Here is a 21,701-nt window from a genome sequence, read left to right as displayed (position 1 = left end):
CTTCTGTGCTGAAAAACATAGTGCTGAAACACATAATAGAAAACATGTTAGAAATTAACAAACCTTAATTATAGTGGGAGATTACAACACCTTCCCAAATTTTTACATTTGGAGAGTATAAATAGAATTAAAGATATTCAAGAACTAGTTTAGATGACATAAGTTATAAGCCTGGGAATATAATACACGTGGATATATAGCCATAGATCTCACTTTGCCCCTTAGAGAAAGGACACAGATTCTTTTCAAGTCTATAGAAACTGACAGGAACTGTTACTTACTGACCCAATACCCACCCTATGGGCTCTTTCTTATTAACAGAACTGTGATTTGTAAACAAAAATACACACACACACACACACACACACACACACATTCCTAACCTCCCTTATGGATAGGGGTCACCACAGTTCAAGAAAATGAGAAGTAAGGGTTTCCAAGGAGGATCATTAAAGTGAAAGATGGCTGACATTCAATCATTGCCATCAGCTCCATTTTTCCTTCTCCTTGCGCAGCACAGATGTGATGGTTGGGTCTGTAGTAGCCATTTTTAAACCACACTCCTGACATCCTGGAGCTGAGAAGCCACTGCCAACAATCACCTGCCATTGAAATTCATGTTGCATGAAAATAAATAATAAATAACCCCCTTCCTTGTTTAAGCCCCTATTTCCTGGGATTTCTGTTTCTTACAGTGCAATGCGATTCCTAACTGAACTGCAATAACCAAAATGTACCAACCAACAAAGTAAGTTTTAATAAATTCCACAAATAATAAATTACATGTGCCAATATTCTCTTGCTTCAGGGTAATAAAATTAGAAAGTGGTCAAAACATCTTATAAATTTGTAAAACTATGCTTAATATGTCTTGAGCCAACAAAGCATCCAATACTACAGAAGATAACAGGACTGAGAACATTATATATCAAAACTAGTAACTTTAAATACTTTTATCTATAAATAGGAAAGAATGAAAATAAATGAATAAGAAGACAGGAAAAATACAAATCACAGGAGGGCAGGAAGGTAATAATCAACAGAGATAAAAATAGAAATTACTTAAATATTAGAAAAATATTATGTAAGGGATGGTAAGGGGGGAAGGGAAAGAGAGAGGAGGTGAAGGGGAGAAAGAGAGGGAAGACAAAAGAATGGGGGCAGTGGGGAGGGAAAGAAGGGAGGGAGAGAAAGGTCATTGCGGAGTGGAAGAAGAGTTCGACTTCATCTCTGGTGCCCTTCCAAATCCTTTTCCATGTGCTTTCTTACATCTCCCTGGCCCTTACCCTAAGCATTCAAAGTGCCCCCCAGCCGCACCCAGACGTGCCTTTGCCTCCTTCACCATGACCCATATCAACACTGACAGCCCCATGCTTCCTCTGCCCACCCGCTTATAACTCCCAGCCCTCAAAATTCCCAGCCCCTTAGTGTATCTGACCTCAGCAGGAAGTTAGGAATAAAACAAGTTAATTGAACAAACTCACAAATGTTTCAATGAACTCTAAAGCTAGGAGTCACCAGCCTAGATTACTTGCTTCTTAGAAAATTTTAGCAATATAACACAAGTGAAACTTTTCCAGAAGAGTAGAAAGAACATCAACTAAACATCACACAGGGTTAGTTCTTTATAATAACAAATAATTTGCTACAAAAAAACAAAAATTCCTCAAAGTCACAAGAATAAAAATGTTAAATCCCTTTAGTGTGCAATCTTCACTCTATCCTCTTTCATTACTTCTTTTATAATTCATCATTCATTTGCAGCTTTGCTGAATGATAAAGATTAATTAATTAATATGATATTCTCAGACAAGGAAAATATTAATGTTACACTTGAAACTGATTAAAAGAAAAACAAAAACTAAAAATAGCACTTTTAAGTTCATGAAAACTCTGTATAATGTTTGAAGTGCCAGTTTAAAATGCTTGGTTAAAAAAAAAAAAGGAAAGAAAGAAAAAACATTAAATGCTGATTTCAAATGCTATTAAAATTAAAATTTAAAAATTATAACTACTTTATTTCATTTTAATAAAACACACATCACATGAGTCCCAAACAGTAATCCTGAAGTTCAGTAAAAATGTCTCTGAACTAACATGGCTTTTTGTGTTTTATTCCTTTCAGAGATTATTAAGTACACTACAATGAAGAAATTCCATTTTCTTTTATCTAATTCTATAACATCACTAGATAATGCTGTGAAGCTCTATGATCCTCTGGAATTTCAGGGCTCAGGGATCATGGGTAATTTAAACAGAGAAATGTTATGTGAGGAAGGATGCTTCTTCACCATGGTAATGTGTACTGTTGAAGGACCCTGGAGGTCAGTCCATTTCTTGGTGAAATCAGAGCTAGCTGAGCACAAGGCAGACCACAGGAGTTGCCCAGTAGGATATAGTCAACTCTGGAGGGCACAGAGTAAAACCTTCAGGAAACAAAGTGTGAAAACTGCAGAAGAAACAGGATGGGGCTTCAGGACCCTACTCCTTCCTGATTCCTACCTCAACCCCATTGTAAGGCCTCCTGGCACCAGGCTCCAGCTATAGGAATAATATGTGACAGTTCAGAACTTGGGTCTTACAGCCAAAGTAACCTCGGTTGAATCACGTTTCTGCCACTCATGAGTTGTGTGACCATGGACAAGGTATTTCATCTGAGTCTATTTTCTAATCTATAAAATGGAGGAGCAAGAAATTAACAGCACCCATGACTCTTCAGAGTATAGAAAGAACTAAATGAGGCAAGGCAGAAAAATTGCTTAGCCCAGTTCCTCATAGATAATAACCACTCAATAAATCTGCACTATTCATCTCTCCCACATACCACATCCCTGCAAAATCAAAAAGTTCCTCTCTTGAACATTTCTTTCAGCTATGGTGGTATGAAGAAGTCAGTGAATCCTCTCTGGGGAAAAAAAAATACATACATATATAAATGAAATTGTCCAAAAACATCCATTTCAGGGCTTTGGAAAACTGACCAAAGGCTAGGTAAGAACAGTGGAAGTCTCTGGTCCTCTTACCTGGTGAGGCTCCCAGGCCTCCAGCTCAGTCCTCAAGAAAGGCAGTTTTATCAGCATGGGGTTAGTGAGGAAAATAAGTAGCTATGCTGCCAGAAGAGGCAGAATTGATTTGTAGTAGGTGGCTTTGTCAGCCAAATGTGGCAAATTCTGCAGGAAATAAACAGGGAACACCACAGGTTTGCTTCCCACAGTTGCAATTCCAATTGGTGTAACAGCAAAACAGCAAGGAATTGAATGTGGATATACTAAAATAAGGGATCCACAGAAGGGCTGAGATAAGCTCCTCCCACATGCCTGTCTGGCTGGAGACTGCGTATGTGCAGGGTAGATCTGACATAGCCCGAGAGAGAGCAAAACACAAGTACAACTTGAGAAGTGATGAAACTTACACAGCCAACATATAGATCTATCAGGAGATGATGGAAACTTCACAGGATCCAGTGTTTGAAAACAACCACTGTCCAAATCATTGGCTTGGAATCACTTCCAGAATGGCAGAGTAGAAAATTCAGAAAATCTGCTTCATCATAAAAGCAACAAGCACACTGAAAAAAATTGTCAAAATCAACTTTTCCAAAACTCTGGAAATTAACCAAAGGCTTACAACAATCCAAATGTTTATTCTTTATAAGAACAAACTTTATATGATTTTAACTTGCCCCATTTCCATTCCCCACTCCCCAACACCATGGTAGACTCCCCAAAAAAACCAGCAGCCTCACAATCCTGGAGCATCCTGGCAATCACTGGAGAGGAAGAACAGATTTGGAGCTCCACAAAAGCTCCATTCCCAGAGAACTGTTACTACTTAACTTGTCTGGCAGTTCCCTGAAAGGCTGTTTTGCAGGGTCTTGTCTTTATTTGACCTGATTCAGAGCTTTTTCTGTGAAAAAAAACCCTATCCCTAGCACATTTGTGAAAACAATTCATTGATCACTGTTTAATATCACAGCTGCTGGTAGTAGCAATTCCAGTTAGAGCTAACAAGAGGTGGACCAAAAAACTTAACAGGAAAAACTGGGGAGGAAGATACTCAGAGGAGGCTTTGAGAAACTCCAACATATTCCAGAGACTCAGGAAGGCCATGCACATGTGCAAGGCTGTACAAATGACCGATAAACATCCGAAAATGCCCTAATTTCTCACCTCTGGCTGACTTTGAGGCTCTATGCAAGCAGAAAGTGAAGGTTAAGGCAGAGTTGTAAACTTCCTGCTGAAGCAGTGAAGGTATACCCCATAACAAACACAGAGGCCTTCGGCAAAGCATGAAAGCTGGGTTCAAGGCATTTAAGAAAATCTCTCATTGATGATTAGCTGAAAACTAACATAAACAAGCACAAAAGTTAATGGCTGCACATAACAAAGAATACAGACTTTACAGAATTAATCCAAGAAAACCCCTAAACAAACAAATAACAACAATAAAAACAACAGCAAAGAGCAACAACCAATAATTCTGATGGGGAAGAAGAATCTGATTTCCAGAGGTGCTATATCATATTTAAAACGACTGGTTTACTAATCCCCCCGCAAAAAATTCTTTAAAGACATGGAAAAAAACCAAGGAATCATGGCCCTGCCAAAGTTTCAATGTTTTTGTTCCCTCCAAAATTCACATAACTGAATTCCCAATGCAACATATTGGGCATATTGGGAGGTTTGGCCTTTGGGAGGTGACTGAGTCATGAGGGCTCCACCCTCATGAATGGGGTTAGGTGTCTTTATACAAGGTACTTCAAAAAGTTCATGGAAAGATTCATATTATCTTTTAATTCCATGTTTCCATGAACTTTCTGAAGTACTTTCATAAAAGTGTTGCCAGAGGGAGTTCGTCCCTTTTGTCCTTCCACCTTATGCCATGTAAGGACATAGCATCCCTCCCCTCTGGAGGATGAAGCATTCAAGGAACCATCCTGGAAGTAAAGACCAGCTCCTCGCCAGACAACGAACCTGTCAGCACCTTGATCTTGGGCTTCCCAGCCTCCAGAACTATGAGAAAATAAATTTCTGTTCTTTATAAATTACCCTGTCTGTGGTATTTTGTTACAGCACAAACCAACTAAGATAAGCCCATACTCAGGAAAAAATGTAGCCAACAGAAACTGTCCCAAAGGAATCCCAAACATTGAACTTACAAAGACTTTAAATCAGCTATTATAAATATGTTCAAAGCACTAAAGAAAACCATGTTTGAAGAATTAAAAGAAAGTTTTACAATAACATCTCACCAAATGAATAATATCAAAAAAAAGTTATGTTATTTTTTAAAAGAAGAACAATAACAACAGCAACAACAACCAGACATTATGGAACTGAAACATATAATAACCGAAATGAAAAGTTCACTAGAGGTGCTGAAGAGTAGATTTGAACTGGCAGAAGGAAGAATCAGTAAACGTAGATAGGTAAATTGAGATAATCCAGTCTGAAGTATGTACAGACAAAAGAATTTGGAAAAATGAACAGAGCCTCAAATACACCATCAAGTGTACCAACATATGCATAATGAGAGTCCCAGAAGAAAAAAGAGGAAAAAGAATATTTAAAGAAATAATGGTCAAAAACTTCCCAAATTTGGTGAAAAACATTAATATGAACTTCCAAGAAGCTTAACGAACTCTAAATAAGATAAGCTCAAAAACATCCACACTTAGACACATCATAGTCAAACTGTCAAAAGAAAAAGACAAAGAAAGAATCTTAAAAGTAGCAAAAGAAAAGTGACTCATGACATACTACGGATCCTCATCAGATTAACAGCTGAATTCTCAACAAAACCATGGAGGCTAGAAAGCAGTGAAATAACATAGTCAAAGTGAATGAAAAAGACTGCCAACCAAGAATTCTATATCCAGCAAAATCGTCATTCAAAAGCAAAGGAGAGACAGAGTGCCAAGACAATGCAATGAGGAAAGAATAGATTTTTCAACAAATGGTGCTAGGACAAACAGATATCCAAAACCAGACATGCAAAAGAAAATGCTAGACCCAACTTCATAACGTATACAAAAATTCACACAAAATATATCACAGAACTAATGTAGAGCTAAAACTATAAATATAAAATTCTTAGAAAAAAACAAAGGTATAAATCTTCATGACCTTAATTAGAATAGGCAATGGTTTGCTACATATGACACCAAAAGCACAAGCAACAAAAGAAAAAAATAGATAAATTGAACTTCATCAAATTTTAAAACTTTTTGCTTCAAAGGATACCGTCAAGAAAGTAAAGACATCTCACAGAATAGGAGAAATATATCTGACAAGGGACTTGTTATGCATAATATATAAAGAATTCAGATAACACAATAGCCAATAAAAAGACAAATAACCCAATTAAAATTGGGCAAAAGACTTAAAGAGACAATTACTGGATCACCATTAAGCTATGCAGACATATGAGCAGACCCTAGGAAGCCAGGCTAAAAAATAAAACCAAGCATACGAAAACTGAGCAGAGATATCTGCAGCCACACATCATGGGGAGACAGATTCCACAGGCTAAGTGCAAGCTAGTTACAAAAATAAAATTAGAAAAATAAATCAGAATCCAGAGATACTACAATGTATTATCTAAAAGATTTCAGTAAGAAAAAATCTAAGGTATGCAAATAAACAGGAAAATGTGACCAATACTCAGGGGGAAAAAAGCAGTCAATAGAAATGAAGTCAAAGTGGACCAAGATGTTTAATTTAGCAAATATTTCAAAGTAGCCATTATGGATATAAGCAAAGTGTTAAAGAAAATCCTGTTCAAAGAACTAAAGGAAACTAATGTTCCAAGAACTAAAAGAATATATGATGGTAATGACTCCACAAATAGAGAATATCAATGGAGAAATAGAAACTTTAAAAAAGTATCAAACTCCAGAGTTGAAAAGTACAACTACTAAAACGAAGAATGCACTAGATGGACTCAACAACAGGTTTGAGATGACAGAAGAAAAAAAGCAATATACTTAAAGGTAGATCTATAGAAATTATTTGACATGAAAAACAGAGAGAAAAAAGATTGAAGAAAAATCAACAGAGGCTCATAGACTTGTGGGACAACATCAAGCATACAAATAATATACATGGAATAGAAGCCCCAGAAGAAGAAGAGAAAGAACGTGACAGAAAAAAGTCTTTGAAGAACTAATGACTGAGAACTCCCATATCTGATGAAAAACATTAATGTACAATACTAAGAATTTCAAAAATTCTCATGAAAGATAAAAACAAAATCTACATCTGTACAAATCATAGTCAAACTGCTAAAAGACAAACAAAAATATGCCATCATAAACAGAGAAACAGAAAATACAATGAACAGTTGACTTATCAAAGAACAATGGAGGCTAGAAGGCAGAAGAATAACATTGTAAATGCTGAAAAGAAAAAAAAATGCCAACTAAGAATTTTATATTCAGCAAAACTCTTTCAAAAATAAAGAGAAAATAAGAGACATTCTCAGATAAACAAAAACTGAGATAATTTGTTCTAGTAGACCTGTCCAAGAAATACCAAAGAAAGTCCTTCGGGGTGAAAGCAAATGACACCAGACGGTAACTCAAATTCACAAGAAGGAATAGAGACCAGTGGAAATTTTATTTATCTTCTACTACATATTACATTTGTGACTGTGCTGTTATAACAATAGTATGGGGTTTTGTTTGTGTGTTCGTTTTTCTAGGTTTGTTTTTGCCAAAATGTTTAAGTAAAATTAACACTAAGAAAACGTACCATGTATGTCCTATTGCTTCATGTGCCCACAGACAGGGCCACTAAGAGATGCGTGCCCTTTGAGAAGCAGAGGCCAAAACTAGTGGCTTTCAAATGTTCTGGAACTTACAGTGAGGAAAACAACATGACCCTTTTATTTACACACACACACACACACACACACACACACACACACTTACAGTGAGGAAAACAACATGACCCTTTTATTTACACACACACACACACACACACACACACACACACACACACACACCCCTAACTAAAATAAAGGTTTCTTTCCTATTTCTTTCTTTTTCTTTTCAATGCTACTAAATAGAATTAAAAAGCCACTAATGAGTCATGGCTTAAAGTTTGAAAACAAATGGTCTAAACAATCTGACAAATTAATTCATCTCAAGACTCCTGATGAGTGATTCTGGCTTCCTGTGTCAGGAAGTATTAAAAGAATACTTAAACTTTTACAGTGGATTTCACTCCTTTAACCTAAAGTAATGAAATGGCCATTCAGGAAGGTATTTTTTATTTCTGTTCCATTTGCATCTCGTAGCTTACTGCCTACTTCATTCAATAGTAACATTAGCTTGTCCTGCTCATTTATTTATGGATAATTAATCAATACAAATCTGTTTTTGTAGATGATAAAATATAAACATTGATGGATTATGTGCTATTATGTTTGCATTTCTTTGCAGTTACTATCAGTCATTCATTCAACATACAATTATTAGGCATGTGCTTTAGAAAGGATATTTAAGCTGGTGAAGAAAAAGGTAGTGGCTCAAATTCATCAGGTTACTATGGTAAGCCCAAACACAGCAAGGAAAATATTTGAAGAGTACATGTTTCTCTAAAGAGCAGAAAGACTGCTAGGTCAAAATTACATGAAGGTATAGCTTAATATAGAGAACAACTTTCTAAGCTTTTATAAAGTGGTCTAAAATGGAATGGGCTTCCCTGCTAAGTGGTACGCTCCTAATCCTTGCAAGTATTAAAGTGAAAAAAAAAAAAAGTTTACATTACATATATCAGATATAATAAGGCAAATCCAATAACACAAAGCATACTGAGGTGTCATAACACAAGGAGAAATACAAAGGAAGAAGTGTTGAAGTCTGACTAAGGAATCTAAGACGACTTCCAGAGGGGGCAGCATTTAAGCTGAGCCTTAAAGGAAGATTAAGATTCCAAGAGGCAGAGAAAGAAGATGGGCATTTCAGGTTGAAGGAACTAGAAGAGCAAAGGCCAGGAGAGCTTCTGAAAAAAGAGACAGATGGAAAAAACCCTCTTTTCCTCTTCCTTGAATCTTGGTATAGAATCTGAATTTTCTAGGCAATGAAGTCAGAGTTTTCAAGTGGTGGAGTATACAAACTGGTTGAGTTTTAAGGTCACTTTGGCCAGATTGTGGGACTAAGAAGAAAAGTGTTTGAAGACGGGGACCAGTTAGGAGGTCACTGCAATAACCTATGATAGAGAGTTGAATTCAAAGCCAACATTTGCCAAAGTCTTTATTATAGGTAAAGGCAAAATTCCATTTACCGGCACAGCTTCCTTGAATCTATCTTTTGTCCTGATTTTTTCATGGAGAAAATTCTCTAACTTGCTTTTCTGGAAAGAACGTGTTGTAACTTATTTTGCCCCCAAAAAAGTAAAAATCCTAAAATCTATTTTCATAAGAATATATCCCAGTCTTGTGACCTTTCAAGATGCTATAATGAAGAATTTGAAAGGGATGTTTTCACTGCTAAAGGCATTCAAAGAAGTAGATATTCTTGGCTCTTGCCCATAGAACAGATGAATAAGATGGAGGTTATATCCAGGCTGGGGGTTAAAAGTTCCCTGAGCCTGCCACAAGACTATTCCATTAACTCCTGTGGGGAGAGAGACAGACACAGAGACAGGGACAGGGACAGGGACTGACAAAGAGAGACAGAAACATAGAGAATGAGAGAGAACTTGCTGATGAAGAAAGCAGGAGGTGGAGGGGAAGAAAAAGCATATTCTCTCCCGGCATGTAAATCCATGGTGGCATTTATTTACACACAGGGTTTCACCATACTGGATTGAGATTTAAAGGTCAGAAGGACAAACTAAAAAACTTTTTTTTTTTGTAATTCAAACTTCTCTTAAAAATTCTGCTGCTTCTCTGAATTGAATGTATACAGAAACATATATAAGTCAAATACACATTTTAATGCCTCAATTAAAGGTAATAAAATAAAAATTGAATTGGAAAAGCAGTTTAAACACCTGAAATTCTATATGTAGGGAGTTTTAAGTCATCTGGGTTAGTCCTTTTAAAGATACTTAAGTGTTCAATAGTACATTCAATGAATTATTATGCTTGAATCGAACATTTACCAGACTAGCCCATTTGGCAAGAATAATAGGACATAACCCCTAAGGAAGTATCTTTTAATCTTAATGAGCTGGGAGTTAACAAGAAGTAAATTACCACTCTCTGAAATGAGGATATATTGTAAAGTAGCTGCAGCAGAAGATAAAATAGACAATTCTGGAACAGGTCCAAGGAAGCCTATCAAGGGTGCACTTATCATTCAAATGAAAGGCCCTGTTATAAATGAAAGCCATAGCTGCTCTTCCTGTGTATTTAGTTGAGTACAAAATGACCCAAAAAAAAGGTTAACTTCATGGCCAGTGTACTTTTAGATACATGTGACTCACTACAAGTTCTTCCTTGAGAAAATATGACGATGTTCCCATGAATGCAATTACCAAGGGTACGTGTTCCATGAATAATGGTTTTAATGCAGTATGCAGTCAGGCGAGAGAAAGAAAATTTAGGTGGAAAAGCAATCTTAATGAATTTAGTGTTACAAAAAGAAATGGCACTTCAAAGGGCACTGGAGTGGAAAACAGGAGAACTGGGTGACCTCACGTTATCATTAACCATCTGTGTGTCCTTGGGAGAGTCACTTGACCTCCCTGGGTTACAGTTATCCCACTTGAAAACAAAGAAGATGAAGTGAGGATGGTAAGGGTTCACTCTACCTCCCCCAGTGCCTAACTCTCATGGCAGTGTGCTGGACTGTCCAGAGGGAGGTCACCCAAAACTTCCGCAATGGCATGTGCAATGTGCAAAAGCACATTGCAAAATTACAATTGCTTTATTTTTAGTCATGATAATTTATTTTGAAAGGTCAAATAAAATTAGTAAGAGCAATATTTGTTAAGCAAAAGAGACACATATTAAAGGTTCAAAAACAGCACTTCCATTAACAGCATGAGCTGTTGCAGTAAATCTTATCAAAACATCAAATCATGTAGGATCTTATAACCATTTGTTTCTTGGCTTAGTAAAAGTTAAACAAACAAAAATTCTCATGGACATATTGACTGCAAAGCCAGTGATCTTAAGCTCTAGACTAGAAGATACTTCCTCGAAAAAACATAAAACACATTCTAGCCTGAAAAACAGTATAAACAAAATCGCTTTCACAGTAATGCACACAGCATTATGCTGTGCATGACAATTCAACAGCAACAAAAACAACAGCAGCCACAACAGCAAAAAGAGCACCTATTTATGTGCCAAACACTTTTCAAACATTATCTCATTTAAACTCCATAACAGACCTATGAGGTAGTTTTCATGAGATCTGCTTACAGGTGAGAAGACTGAAACTCAAAGGAGTTAAGTGGCCTTCTCTAAATCACACAGTTAGAAAGTAGCAAAACTAGAATTCTAATCTGATCTGATTTCTAAATCTATGTTCATAATTGTTGTGAAATACTGTGTTCTAGCAGACCACTTTGGCTGAAGCAAAGGAACTGCACTGAGGAAAAGCAGGTATTAAGGTAGAAAGACAGGTAAGCCCAGACAGTAGCTGGAATGTTTGGGTTTTATCCACTGACCCTTTTTTTTTGGCAACAATTAACCAGCAGGAACCCACTGCCTGTTCAGGAACACAGATCTAGGCAAGTATACAGGGAATGGCTTAAACAGGACAGGCGACCTGTACAAAAAGGTATTTTAGGTAAGTTAATATATTCAGGAAATCAATTAGAAGTTTATTCCAATGGATATGAATAATCAAAATTGTAGACAAAGGATGGCTCCAAAATTGGAATTAGAGATAGGCAATAAAAATATCACAAAGAAAAATCTGCAGCCTATCCTCAAGGATATCATGACTCTGTCATGATGAAATCATGGCCTTGATGAAATCCGTACCCACTAACTTTATTATACTCTTGCAGATGCCCTGCAACCCTAGTAAAGACAGAAATGAGGTCAATTTAACATGAATTACTTTCAGTGAACCAATCGCAAAAGTACTGATCATGGACAACCTAGAAGAGTTGTGTTCAAAGACTCTGTCTTGACGGTGCCCCATTCAATTACCTAAACTGCTTCAGCTGAGGACAAGAAAGTCTCCATTATGATCATTTATTTACATCTCAAATACCCACACATAGATATGAATTACCAAAAAGCTTCCAGAAAGATCAGAAATTAAAAATCAGCACAGACAAGCTATGATTACGAAGAGGCTGTTATATTCTATAGAATTTTAGAAATGATTGACAGCATAGGTGAGCTTGATTTTCCACTCTGCAGTATCCATTCCCCCTTTTTTCTGGAAACAGCACCTTTTTGTCCTGTGGTGAGTCACTCCCACCCCACTCTCAGCTCAGTGGTTTGAGTAGGTTTACAGAACTGAGCATACAACCCAGACTAAGTCAGTCAGCACATCCTTTCTCCTTGGTCACAGAGGTAGGTCTGGGATAGCGTGTAAGACCCAGCCCTAAGTCAGTCAAACTATTCCATTCCCTGGCCACAGTGATTAATTATAGGATGGTTACTTGGGTTACTGAGAGGTAGGACAGGATTTTATTAGGACTGTTAGAAAACAGACTTGTTCTCTTCTGCTAGGACCGCTAGCTGTAATGATGCTGTGAAACCTGGAGCTGCCATGGGCTACCATGTGGCACCAGAAAATGAAGCCAACACAGATGGAAGCAGAGTCAAAAGGCAGAGATAGACGGGCTCCTACTGACACTGATCCAGCCATATCTAAAGCTAGAGCTTCTGTGGATTTTTCGCTCTCTGGGCTAATAAAATCTAATTTTTGCTTAAGCCAGGGTGAATCAGATTATATACTTGCAATGGAAAGATTCCTGACTAATCTAATTCCCCAAGCAACCCTCACTTTGAGAATAAATTCAGTAAAGAGATAATCCCTCTATTTCATTTACCAATCTGTTTATTTTGCTATATATATAAGAACACCCCATGTGAAATTTTTGCTTATGAACTTATAATTGCATCTAAGGCCACCAATGCTCACTCTTTTCTAAGCTGCGATAACATGAGAGACCAGAAAGAAACCAGAAAGATAAACAGACTACAGAGGTTACACCAAGGACAATGTGAGCTCTGATCAGATTGTCCCAAACGCTATGACGCTAGATTTATGCTTTAGCACTGAAGTTGCCACATTCTAAACTGCTGATGCAAGTAAAATCCACAGTGCAGTGTGATGCTAGGAGGTAACAAACACCAGAGACTGCCTACTCAAACATTTCTATAAACAACAACTAGAGCTTCAGCCCCCAGATTGCAGATACAAGAAACTACAGGTATAATCCCCTATCCCTTTGCAACTCAGATTGCAAGTTTCTGCAAAGAAAAACACATGGGGGAAAAAGCCACTGGTACCATAAATATATCATGGATAAATGCCATGGAGGAGAAAAAAATGAACCAGTTTTTTGAGTGGATTTTTTTCGGTTCAGGACCAATCCTGAAACTTCTATGTTTTTAATATTCAGTATCTTTTCATTTGACAATTATATTTGACATATACTACAGGTTGGGATACTTATTCTATTTACATACATTGTCTGTCTCTCCAGCCAGAGTGAGAGTCCCTAGAAGTCCAGGGCTTTATCTTCCCAGACCTAAAAATAGTGTCTGACATAAAGTAGATGCTCAGAAAACGTCTGCTGGAAATTATCAAAATGTTAAATACTTGTCTAGCAAAGAGTCTGTCATATAATGAATAATTCTGCCTTTCTGGTTTAAAATTAATAATAGTTACCATTTATTGAATACCTCCATGTCCAACTGATGAGCTAAAAATCATATATAAATGATTTAGCTCATTTACTTAGACTGAGTTTATCCTAACCAGGCAGCACAACCAAGTTAAGAGGACAGATCATGTTTCTTACTTACTCTTACATTGTTGTACTTGAATAGAACTACAACAAATACATGAAGGTTCAAAGTGATACATCTGAGATTAACCTGAGGAAGACGCTCTAGAAGAGACAGAGCCATTCTAAAAGGAACAGGATGCCTCTGGAGGAACTAGTCACAGGAGGAGACCAAGTAGAATTTCAATTAGCAGGCACATAATGGAGATGATACAAGCACTGAAGGAGCTGTTAACATAGAGTCAACCAGACTGGGAAAGTACCCTGGGCTCCACTTTTAAGCCTGAGAGTCTGGAGAAGTAGCTGCATTAAATTTAAGCAACGTCAGAGCCTACAACTTCCTGTCTTCCTTTGTTTATAAGCCTAGGCTACCCCCTAAGATACCCTGTACTCCCTTACTGTCTCATTGTCTTAAAATGTTTGCAATCTTTCCTCTTGAAGATATGGAAGAATTTTATAATGCTGAAATTCATCTGGTATACTGATGCAAGACACGAAGGAGGTAGATGTGAATGTACTTTTAATGTCTAAACGTCTAGCAAAGCCAAAGATTGAATAATATAAGGCAAGTTAAAGTAGCAAAGTAGATAATCCCCTACTACTATGAATACTTGACTCTGTCCCCTCCCACTCCACCATATCAATTTTATAGGTTATGAAGTTATGTTAGAAGGGACAGAAATTGGAAGAAGACTGCATAAAATTGTGCTGGGCTTTTTTGGCAACCATTTAAGTCTTAGTCAAAAATATACACCTCTACAAGCACCTCTACAAGCTGGGGTGGTGGAAGTACGAGGGCTTTAGCCACACACCCCCAACATCTGCAACCAGCCCAGCAATGACCACCTAACGACTGCTGGAAGCCCCTTGGTGTCTCTCGAGCCAGGGCAGTGGGGGACCAAGGGCTTCAGCCACACACCCCTGACATGTGCACCCAGCCCAGCAATGACCAAGCCACCACTGGAAGCCCCCGCTCTCCCCTGCAGGAATGAAGGGGTTGCCACAGGACTCAACCATGCCCGCCCTCCTTCCTCCTTCTCCCACCCTATTTCCTTCCCCCTTCCCCTCTTCCGCTCTCCCCCAACTGATCCGCAACATCATAGAATGTAAAAAAATAATAATATTAATAAATAAATAAACTTTTAAAAAAAACAAAAAAACTAGGAAATCTGAAAAAAAAAAAATACATACACCTCTAAGATGGCTGTGAGGCATCATATTTCAAAATGGTAACCTTAGCTTGTTTTGCCTTCAGATCTTTGACTCCTTGATAATAAACTCACCTAAGCAGCCGTTGGCCAGAGAACAGCATGTATAAAGATCCAGAGTAGAGAAAGAAAAGCGGGGATGGGAAACTGAGAGATATTGAGAGTGGCTGGAACTTAGACAGTGAAGTGGGGAGTAGAAAAATGTGAAAATGGAATGAGAAACAGGGCCAAGATTAGGAAGAGCCTCATTGAGTAATGTTTACTTCAACCTAAGGGCAACAGGAAGTCACTGAAAGGCTTTAAACAGGGAAGAGAATGGTCAGATTTGTGTTTTAAAAATCTTGTTTCAATTACTATTAGATAATACATTGAGAGCAAGACATGGACAGTAAGAACAGTTGGGAGGCTGTTACACCAACCCAGGCAAGAGACGATGGTGGTAGTAGTGTGGGTTGGAGAGAAGTGGACAGACTTAATAAATAATATGTAGGTAAAATCATCAGAATTTGGCAGTAGACCACATGTGAGGCATGAGAGAAAGAGAGGAGCCAAGGACAACCTGGAAATTTCTAATATGGTCAACTGGCTGGCTTGTGGTGCCATGCACTGAGATGGACACACGATAGGGTTGAAGGGAACATGATTCAGTTTGGAACACATTGTGTTTGAGATGCCCATGTGACATCCAAGTAGAGATGTCCAGAAGGTAGTTGACAGGTCTGAACAGGAGATATAAATGCCCATTAGCATTAATAATATGCTCATAAGCACAAAGACCATAATTGAAACCATAGGAAATAATTAAATAATTCAGGGAAAATCTATAACTCAAACCACAATGTGAGGGCAACAGTCTGTGGTAAGTCAATAATACCTTGATACCTAACTATTACAGTTTATACTTCACAGCTTACAGAAGGCATCACATCCCAAGCCAGGTAATGTGGGTGTCTTAGAACATAAATGAAATACAAATTCCTCCCTGTGGGATAAGCGACTCCCACTGTCCCAAACATAACAGGTAGATCAGAGATCTAACAATTCATCCCAACCTGACATTATCCTAAGATGTAAATTCAAACACCGGAACACTCACCTGTGGACAAGGCCTCCTCTCGAACATCATCTTCTCCAGGCTGAAGAATATTCCAGGTAGTTTTGGGAAGTGAAGAAATTTCCTCAGGTGATTCTAATTTCACCATATCCATGTGATTGCTCTGGAACCGGTACCGAGGGATAAAGCACGTTTTCCCTCTTCGGAAAATGTCCTTGATGATCTGTTCTGTCTCAATTTCATCTGGCATGCTCAGAAAGATAGAAATTCTTTTGGACTTTTGGTATTGACTGTGGGACATCACCTAAATGGGAAATCACAGCAATTATATTTTCTAAGATTACACTTCTGAAAACTAGCAACTCCCCTTAACAGTATCTCCCTTCTTTCTCAGCCTTTCCCAACTTCTTTAACTATCCAAAAAAGCAGAGTGGTCAGACAGTGTTGTGTCCTGAAGCCTGATTTTTATTTCAGGACCCAACACTTACTGCTCTGATTCCTTTACCCCTTTCTGGCACTCTCATTCTGATAGGTGTGAAAATTCACTAAAAAGTCACTGTGGGGACCAGCTATCTGTCCAGAGAGTTCCAGGCTTGATCCCCATCTACCCAGTTTAGTATATTCTTCAGTCATTTCACACACTTCCCCTAGAGTCGTTGCTTTATTTTATCTCAAACCTTGGCTCCCCCAAGCTTCTCCACTCCTTGGATTTTCAGGCTTTTCTCCTCATAAATTCTACCCATTGAAAGCCCAACTCAAGGCCTAACTTTTCCTAACTTCTGCAGAACCCTTACTACATCTAGAATTAACATGTAACTTAACAATTAGGTTTTGTGATGAGCTAGTCAATAATTGTTTCATGTGCCCTAAATGTAATATCTCTACCCAGTCCATAAGGTCCCTGAGACAGAGAACATGTCTTATAATTCTCTCTTACCACCCCCATCCTGTTTCCTAAAATTCTTCTGTTCAAATGAATATTAAAATAGTCACAAAGGTGGGGGGTGTCTTAGCAAAAGAATCCTTCATTTTTAGCTGAATCATTCATTAGGCAGGAGAAGGGGTTGAGCTTTTGTTTACCAGAGAAAAGTCAACAATCTCAGGAACTTACCCAGACTCAGAAGTTAGCCCTTAGCTCCTTCTTTTTTCCCTTTCCTTTTCTGTTCTTCCCTATTGTCCAAGCTAAGAAGAAAAAGTTACTACATAAGTGTCTCATAAATATGACTGGCAGAAAGATCTAGGTATAGAAAGTCAGGTTATTCCTAATAAAAAGGAAAACATAGAAATCAAGAAGATAGAGCACATCAAACAAGTGCTAAGAAAGGAAGCTAACCCCTGCTTTCTGAAAAGTTACAAAGCTGTTTATGAGGCCTGAAATAGGCACAGCAAATCAAAATGTGAGGTGCAGGCATGGGGCTTTTGGCATCCAAATAAACTACATGAGAAAGTTATGTGTCTTTATTGTTCTCTTTAAGGCAGAATACAGAAAATTAAAAGCTGATAAGTAGTAATAAACATCAGTTAAAATTCAGTGTGAGATTGTGCATACACATTTATCTTCCTCAGATCCCATTTACATAACAGTAAAGAATATGAAAAAAGAAAATCCACTATAGCATTAAGAACAAGAGAACAGAGATTTGACTAATTTCTGTAAGACAGAGAGTGGGTGGGACAGTATTTATGGACAAAACAGCAAGAGATCACAATATTCTGGGAACAAGGACACAGGTAAGGCATAACCCAGTATCCCCTTGGAATCCCAAAGCAACTACAAAAGGCAGAGGAAATCCCCATTAGCAATCATGCCTCCATTCATAAATATGTACAGACAATAAAGGATCACCAAACATTTTGGAAAGCCAAAATACAAAACAGAAGGATGTACAAAAACAAAAATAAAAAGGAAAGAGAAAATGATCCAGGAGGAAACTGAGATAATTCAGTAAACAGAGAATTTTTTGAAATTCTTATTAGTTTTCTCAGATGAATTTAAGAAGATAATTGCATCTATAAGACAACAATAGACTACTATGGAAAGTAAGCAATCAGAGAATTAAGAAATAGCAACTGGAAATTAAAATTATGATTAGCAAAACTAAAACAGTTTAGAGGAAAACCTCAGAATAGTGTAAAAAGACAAAAATAGGGAAAATAAGAAAAAACGTTAAGAGACAGAAGATCAGGATAGGATTTTTACTATCTGATTAACAAGAATTCCAAAAAGGCACAAAGGAAAAGAAATAAAGATATAAAGATAAAATAAAGACACCATCCTCAGATTGAATGGAGGCCATGGGTGCTGAGCAGAACAAGACAAATTTTAAATGTGAAATTCAAACTATCAATCAAATATGAGGGTAAAACATTTTCTAATGTATATGTATAAAGTATTAAAAAGTTTTCCCACCCCCCCAATAGATATTTTCTTCAAAATAATTGAGTATATATTCTAATAAGATGAAAAGAAAAAAAAAAAAAAAATCCAAGAATGAGAAAGACACTGGACTGAAAACAGCCCTAACTCACAGTGGAGTACAGAGGAACCCCAGGGCAATGGCTGTGCAATGGGCCAGAAGGCCAGAAGGCAACCAAATCAGAGGGAGCAGGGGACCAGGGTGCTTCCAAAAGGAAAGTGGATTTACTTTAACAGATAAAATGATAATATAAAGGCATATTCTTGTTTTGTCAAAAAAGGAAAAATAAAGGCAATCAAAAACTCCTGGAAAAATACAGAGCTAGGGCCAACCCCATGGCTCACTTGGGAGAGTGCGGCGCTGGGAGCGCCAAGGCCGTGCGTTCGGATCCTATATAGGGATGGCCGGTGCGCTCACTGGCTGAGCACGGTGCGGACGACACCAAGCCAAGGGTTAAGATCCCCTTACCGGTCACAAAAAAAGAAAAAAAAAACACAGAGCTAAATTAGAAATATGCTCCACACAGGAACAAAATAAAACATGGCATAATTTTGAGCAACTGTAGGGTAAAAGAAATGTTGAAATATTTCATATTAACACTAGAAACAGTCCTCTCCTAGCTACACATAAAATTATATCTTTTTCTTACATATTAAATCATACAACTTGGTTCTATAGTAAATACAATCCATATAACAAAAATACAGAATATTTTCTGGAATTTCAAGATAGAAATCAGCCACAAATACTGCTCAGTGGACTCATTACAGTTACAGAATCAAGTTTAAACATTAGAAAACTTAATAATGTAAGAATAATAATATGTGTCAGAAATTGGTAGATGGAGTAGAAGACAAAATGAGTAAGGGGGCACTTATTTCCTCATCTTTATTATTTACAGAGTCAAGATAGAGCATAAAGCTGAATTTCCTTACCATATGTTATTTTTCTGACAAACTTCTAAATTATTAAAAAGGTGCTATGCCAATAAGAATAATTTTTTTTTTTAATGATTCAGAGAAAGACATCATTTAATACCTTTACTAAGCATTCACTACGGAAAACACTGTTCTAGTACACTGATGTTTCAAGCCATGATCCATTGGTTGGTCATGAAAACAATAGTGGGTTACAATCAGCATTTTTAAATGAAATATAATAGAAAATATTAAAGTTCATTGTATATAGTAAGAGTTGGGAAATATATTCCTTGTATGTGTATATTTATTTGTATGAGGTAAAATGTATTTATTACTGAAGGTTATGGGTCTGCTTTTTACATTTTCCCTCTCCTGCTTTGATGCCAGCTCTCAATTGTGATTCTACTGTTGTCAGAGGTTCTGCCTCTATATAACCACTATTCCCACCTGCAGTTATGAATTTTAATCTTATATGGCCAAAGAAACCAAACTGAACTCTTTATTTTCCCAATACCTCTCTCCAAAATGTGCTCCAACCCCTACGCTCCTTAAGACTAGTAATATTAAACATCATTATTCCAAGCTCTAAATTTTGGAATCATAGGTGACTCCCTTCCCCTTCCATTACCTCTATGCAACCAGTTGCCAAGTCCTTTCTCACTGCAGTTTCCCATTTACCTCCTTTCTTCCCCCATCTTCACTGTACATGCTCTGATTTGCATCTTTATTACCTCTTACCTGAATTATCACAGCAGGCCCTTACTGATCTCTGTATTTTTTTCCTTTCTTCCCTCCCCATTCCATTATCCAAATGTTGCCTAAAGGATATATCAAAAATATGTAAAACACTGATACATCCCTTTACACACCTCTTTAACTCTCACAATAGACCTACGAGGATGATATCTATTTTACAGACAACGAGTCAGAGATTCAGAGCTTGTCCAAGGCCACACACGTTAAAAAGCAATAGAGCCAGATTAAATCCAGATCTGTGTAGTTCCAAAGTCCATGTTAAATTGTATCCTGCCCTCTCTTGCCTAAACATCCCTGTGCATGTTCCCCCACCCCATTTTTCCCTTCACCTGACAAATTAATCTTGTTCAACAAAATTCACCTCAAATATCTTCCTATAGAAAACTTTCCAATTCCCCCTTCCCAGGCTGTTTTCACAACATTGGTGTTTATCATATATCTGGCTGCATTGCAATTCTTTATTCATGTCTGTTTCTTCTTCTAGACTCCCTGCTCCTTTAGGCTAACAACCATATCTTTCTTATCCCTGCAACTCAGTACATAGCAAAGTGTGGACTATGGTAGGTGTTCAATATATGTGAATGAATTACCTAAATTTTAAAAAGCTAGAGAGTAAGGATAAGATTCGATATTCTCTACATCTACTAAAGCACCCAGCAACGTCTTCCTCATAATAGCTAAAAAAACAAAAATCAGTTTGAATGAATATACTATTATCTGCATAGATTCCCTCATACACACGCACATATATGAAGAGGGAGGTAAAATGAGCATATTTGCTTTACTGCTTTAACCCACAGGAACCTTGAATTTAAGAAATTAACAGATGATAGAACAGTGAAGGGTAATTAAGAAAGTCTTATGGTATATCTAATTCCAAGGGAAAGGAACTCCCACGCCAATCTCCAAGTATCCATTTGTAAATCCATCAGAAACAGGATATTGGGGGAGCAAATAATTAGTCTGACTTACAACAGAATCAATACGTACTTATTCACGGGAGATTGATTTTTCCCCCCTCTGGTATCCAACAAAAATTAGTCTCTTAGACATCACTAGAACGTGCCTTCCCAGCAGGATGACTGCCATTTCGATAAGAAAACTGACACTACATGGACAGATTGAAAATATATAACAAGTCAGTCAGTGATAGTAACAAAACCAAGATCTCCTAACCAACAGAGAACCTCACTCATTCCCCTAATTTCTCTCTTCTGTCTCCTACCTTCAGAGCAAGCCTATGTATGATACTCATTTCTCTTTCACTAATTCAAAAAAGCCTTTAATGTCCACCCACTCTGTGACAGGAAAATTAGGCCGAGGTTAGCAAGACACAGCCCCAGCACTCCATACGCTTAGTGAAGTGCAGTCAACCTCTGTCTTCTGTCCTTCGGAATCCCTAACCCTTTTTTGGT

The 21,701-nt window shown here is 37.5% G+C and overlaps 1 protein-coding gene across 2 annotated transcripts in view; it reads right to left on the bottom strand.

Annotated features, from left to right (window-relative positions):
* Positions 1-21,701, bottom strand: part of MTHFS (methenyltetrahydrofolate synthetase) — a 47,334-nt gene that overhangs the window by 24,999 nt on the left and 634 nt on the right. The window contains exons 1-2 of one of the 2 annotated variants that reach the window (XM_063090307.1): positions 17,305-17,356; positions 16,236-16,497 (exon numbers count right to left, since the gene is read on the bottom strand). In XM_063090307.1, coding sequence (XP_062946377.1) covers positions 16,236-16,494 — 259 coding nt within the window. In that variant the 5' untranslated portion in view covers positions 16,495-16,497; positions 17,305-17,356. Of the gene's footprint in view, positions 1-16,235; positions 16,498-17,304; positions 17,357-21,701 lie in introns of those variants that run through there. The other variant, XM_063090306.1, reaches the window with a different exon arrangement.

The sequence above is a fragment of the Cynocephalus volans genome, chromosome 3 (genome assembly GCF_027409185.1).
Source record: "Cynocephalus volans isolate mCynVol1 chromosome 3, mCynVol1.pri, whole genome shotgun sequence".
In the NCBI taxonomy this organism is placed as follows: Eukaryota; Metazoa; Chordata; class Mammalia; order Dermoptera; family Cynocephalidae; genus Cynocephalus; species Cynocephalus volans.
The sequence above is the reverse complement of the archived record's forward strand: the minus strand, read 5'-3'. Positions and strand labels throughout refer to the sequence as shown.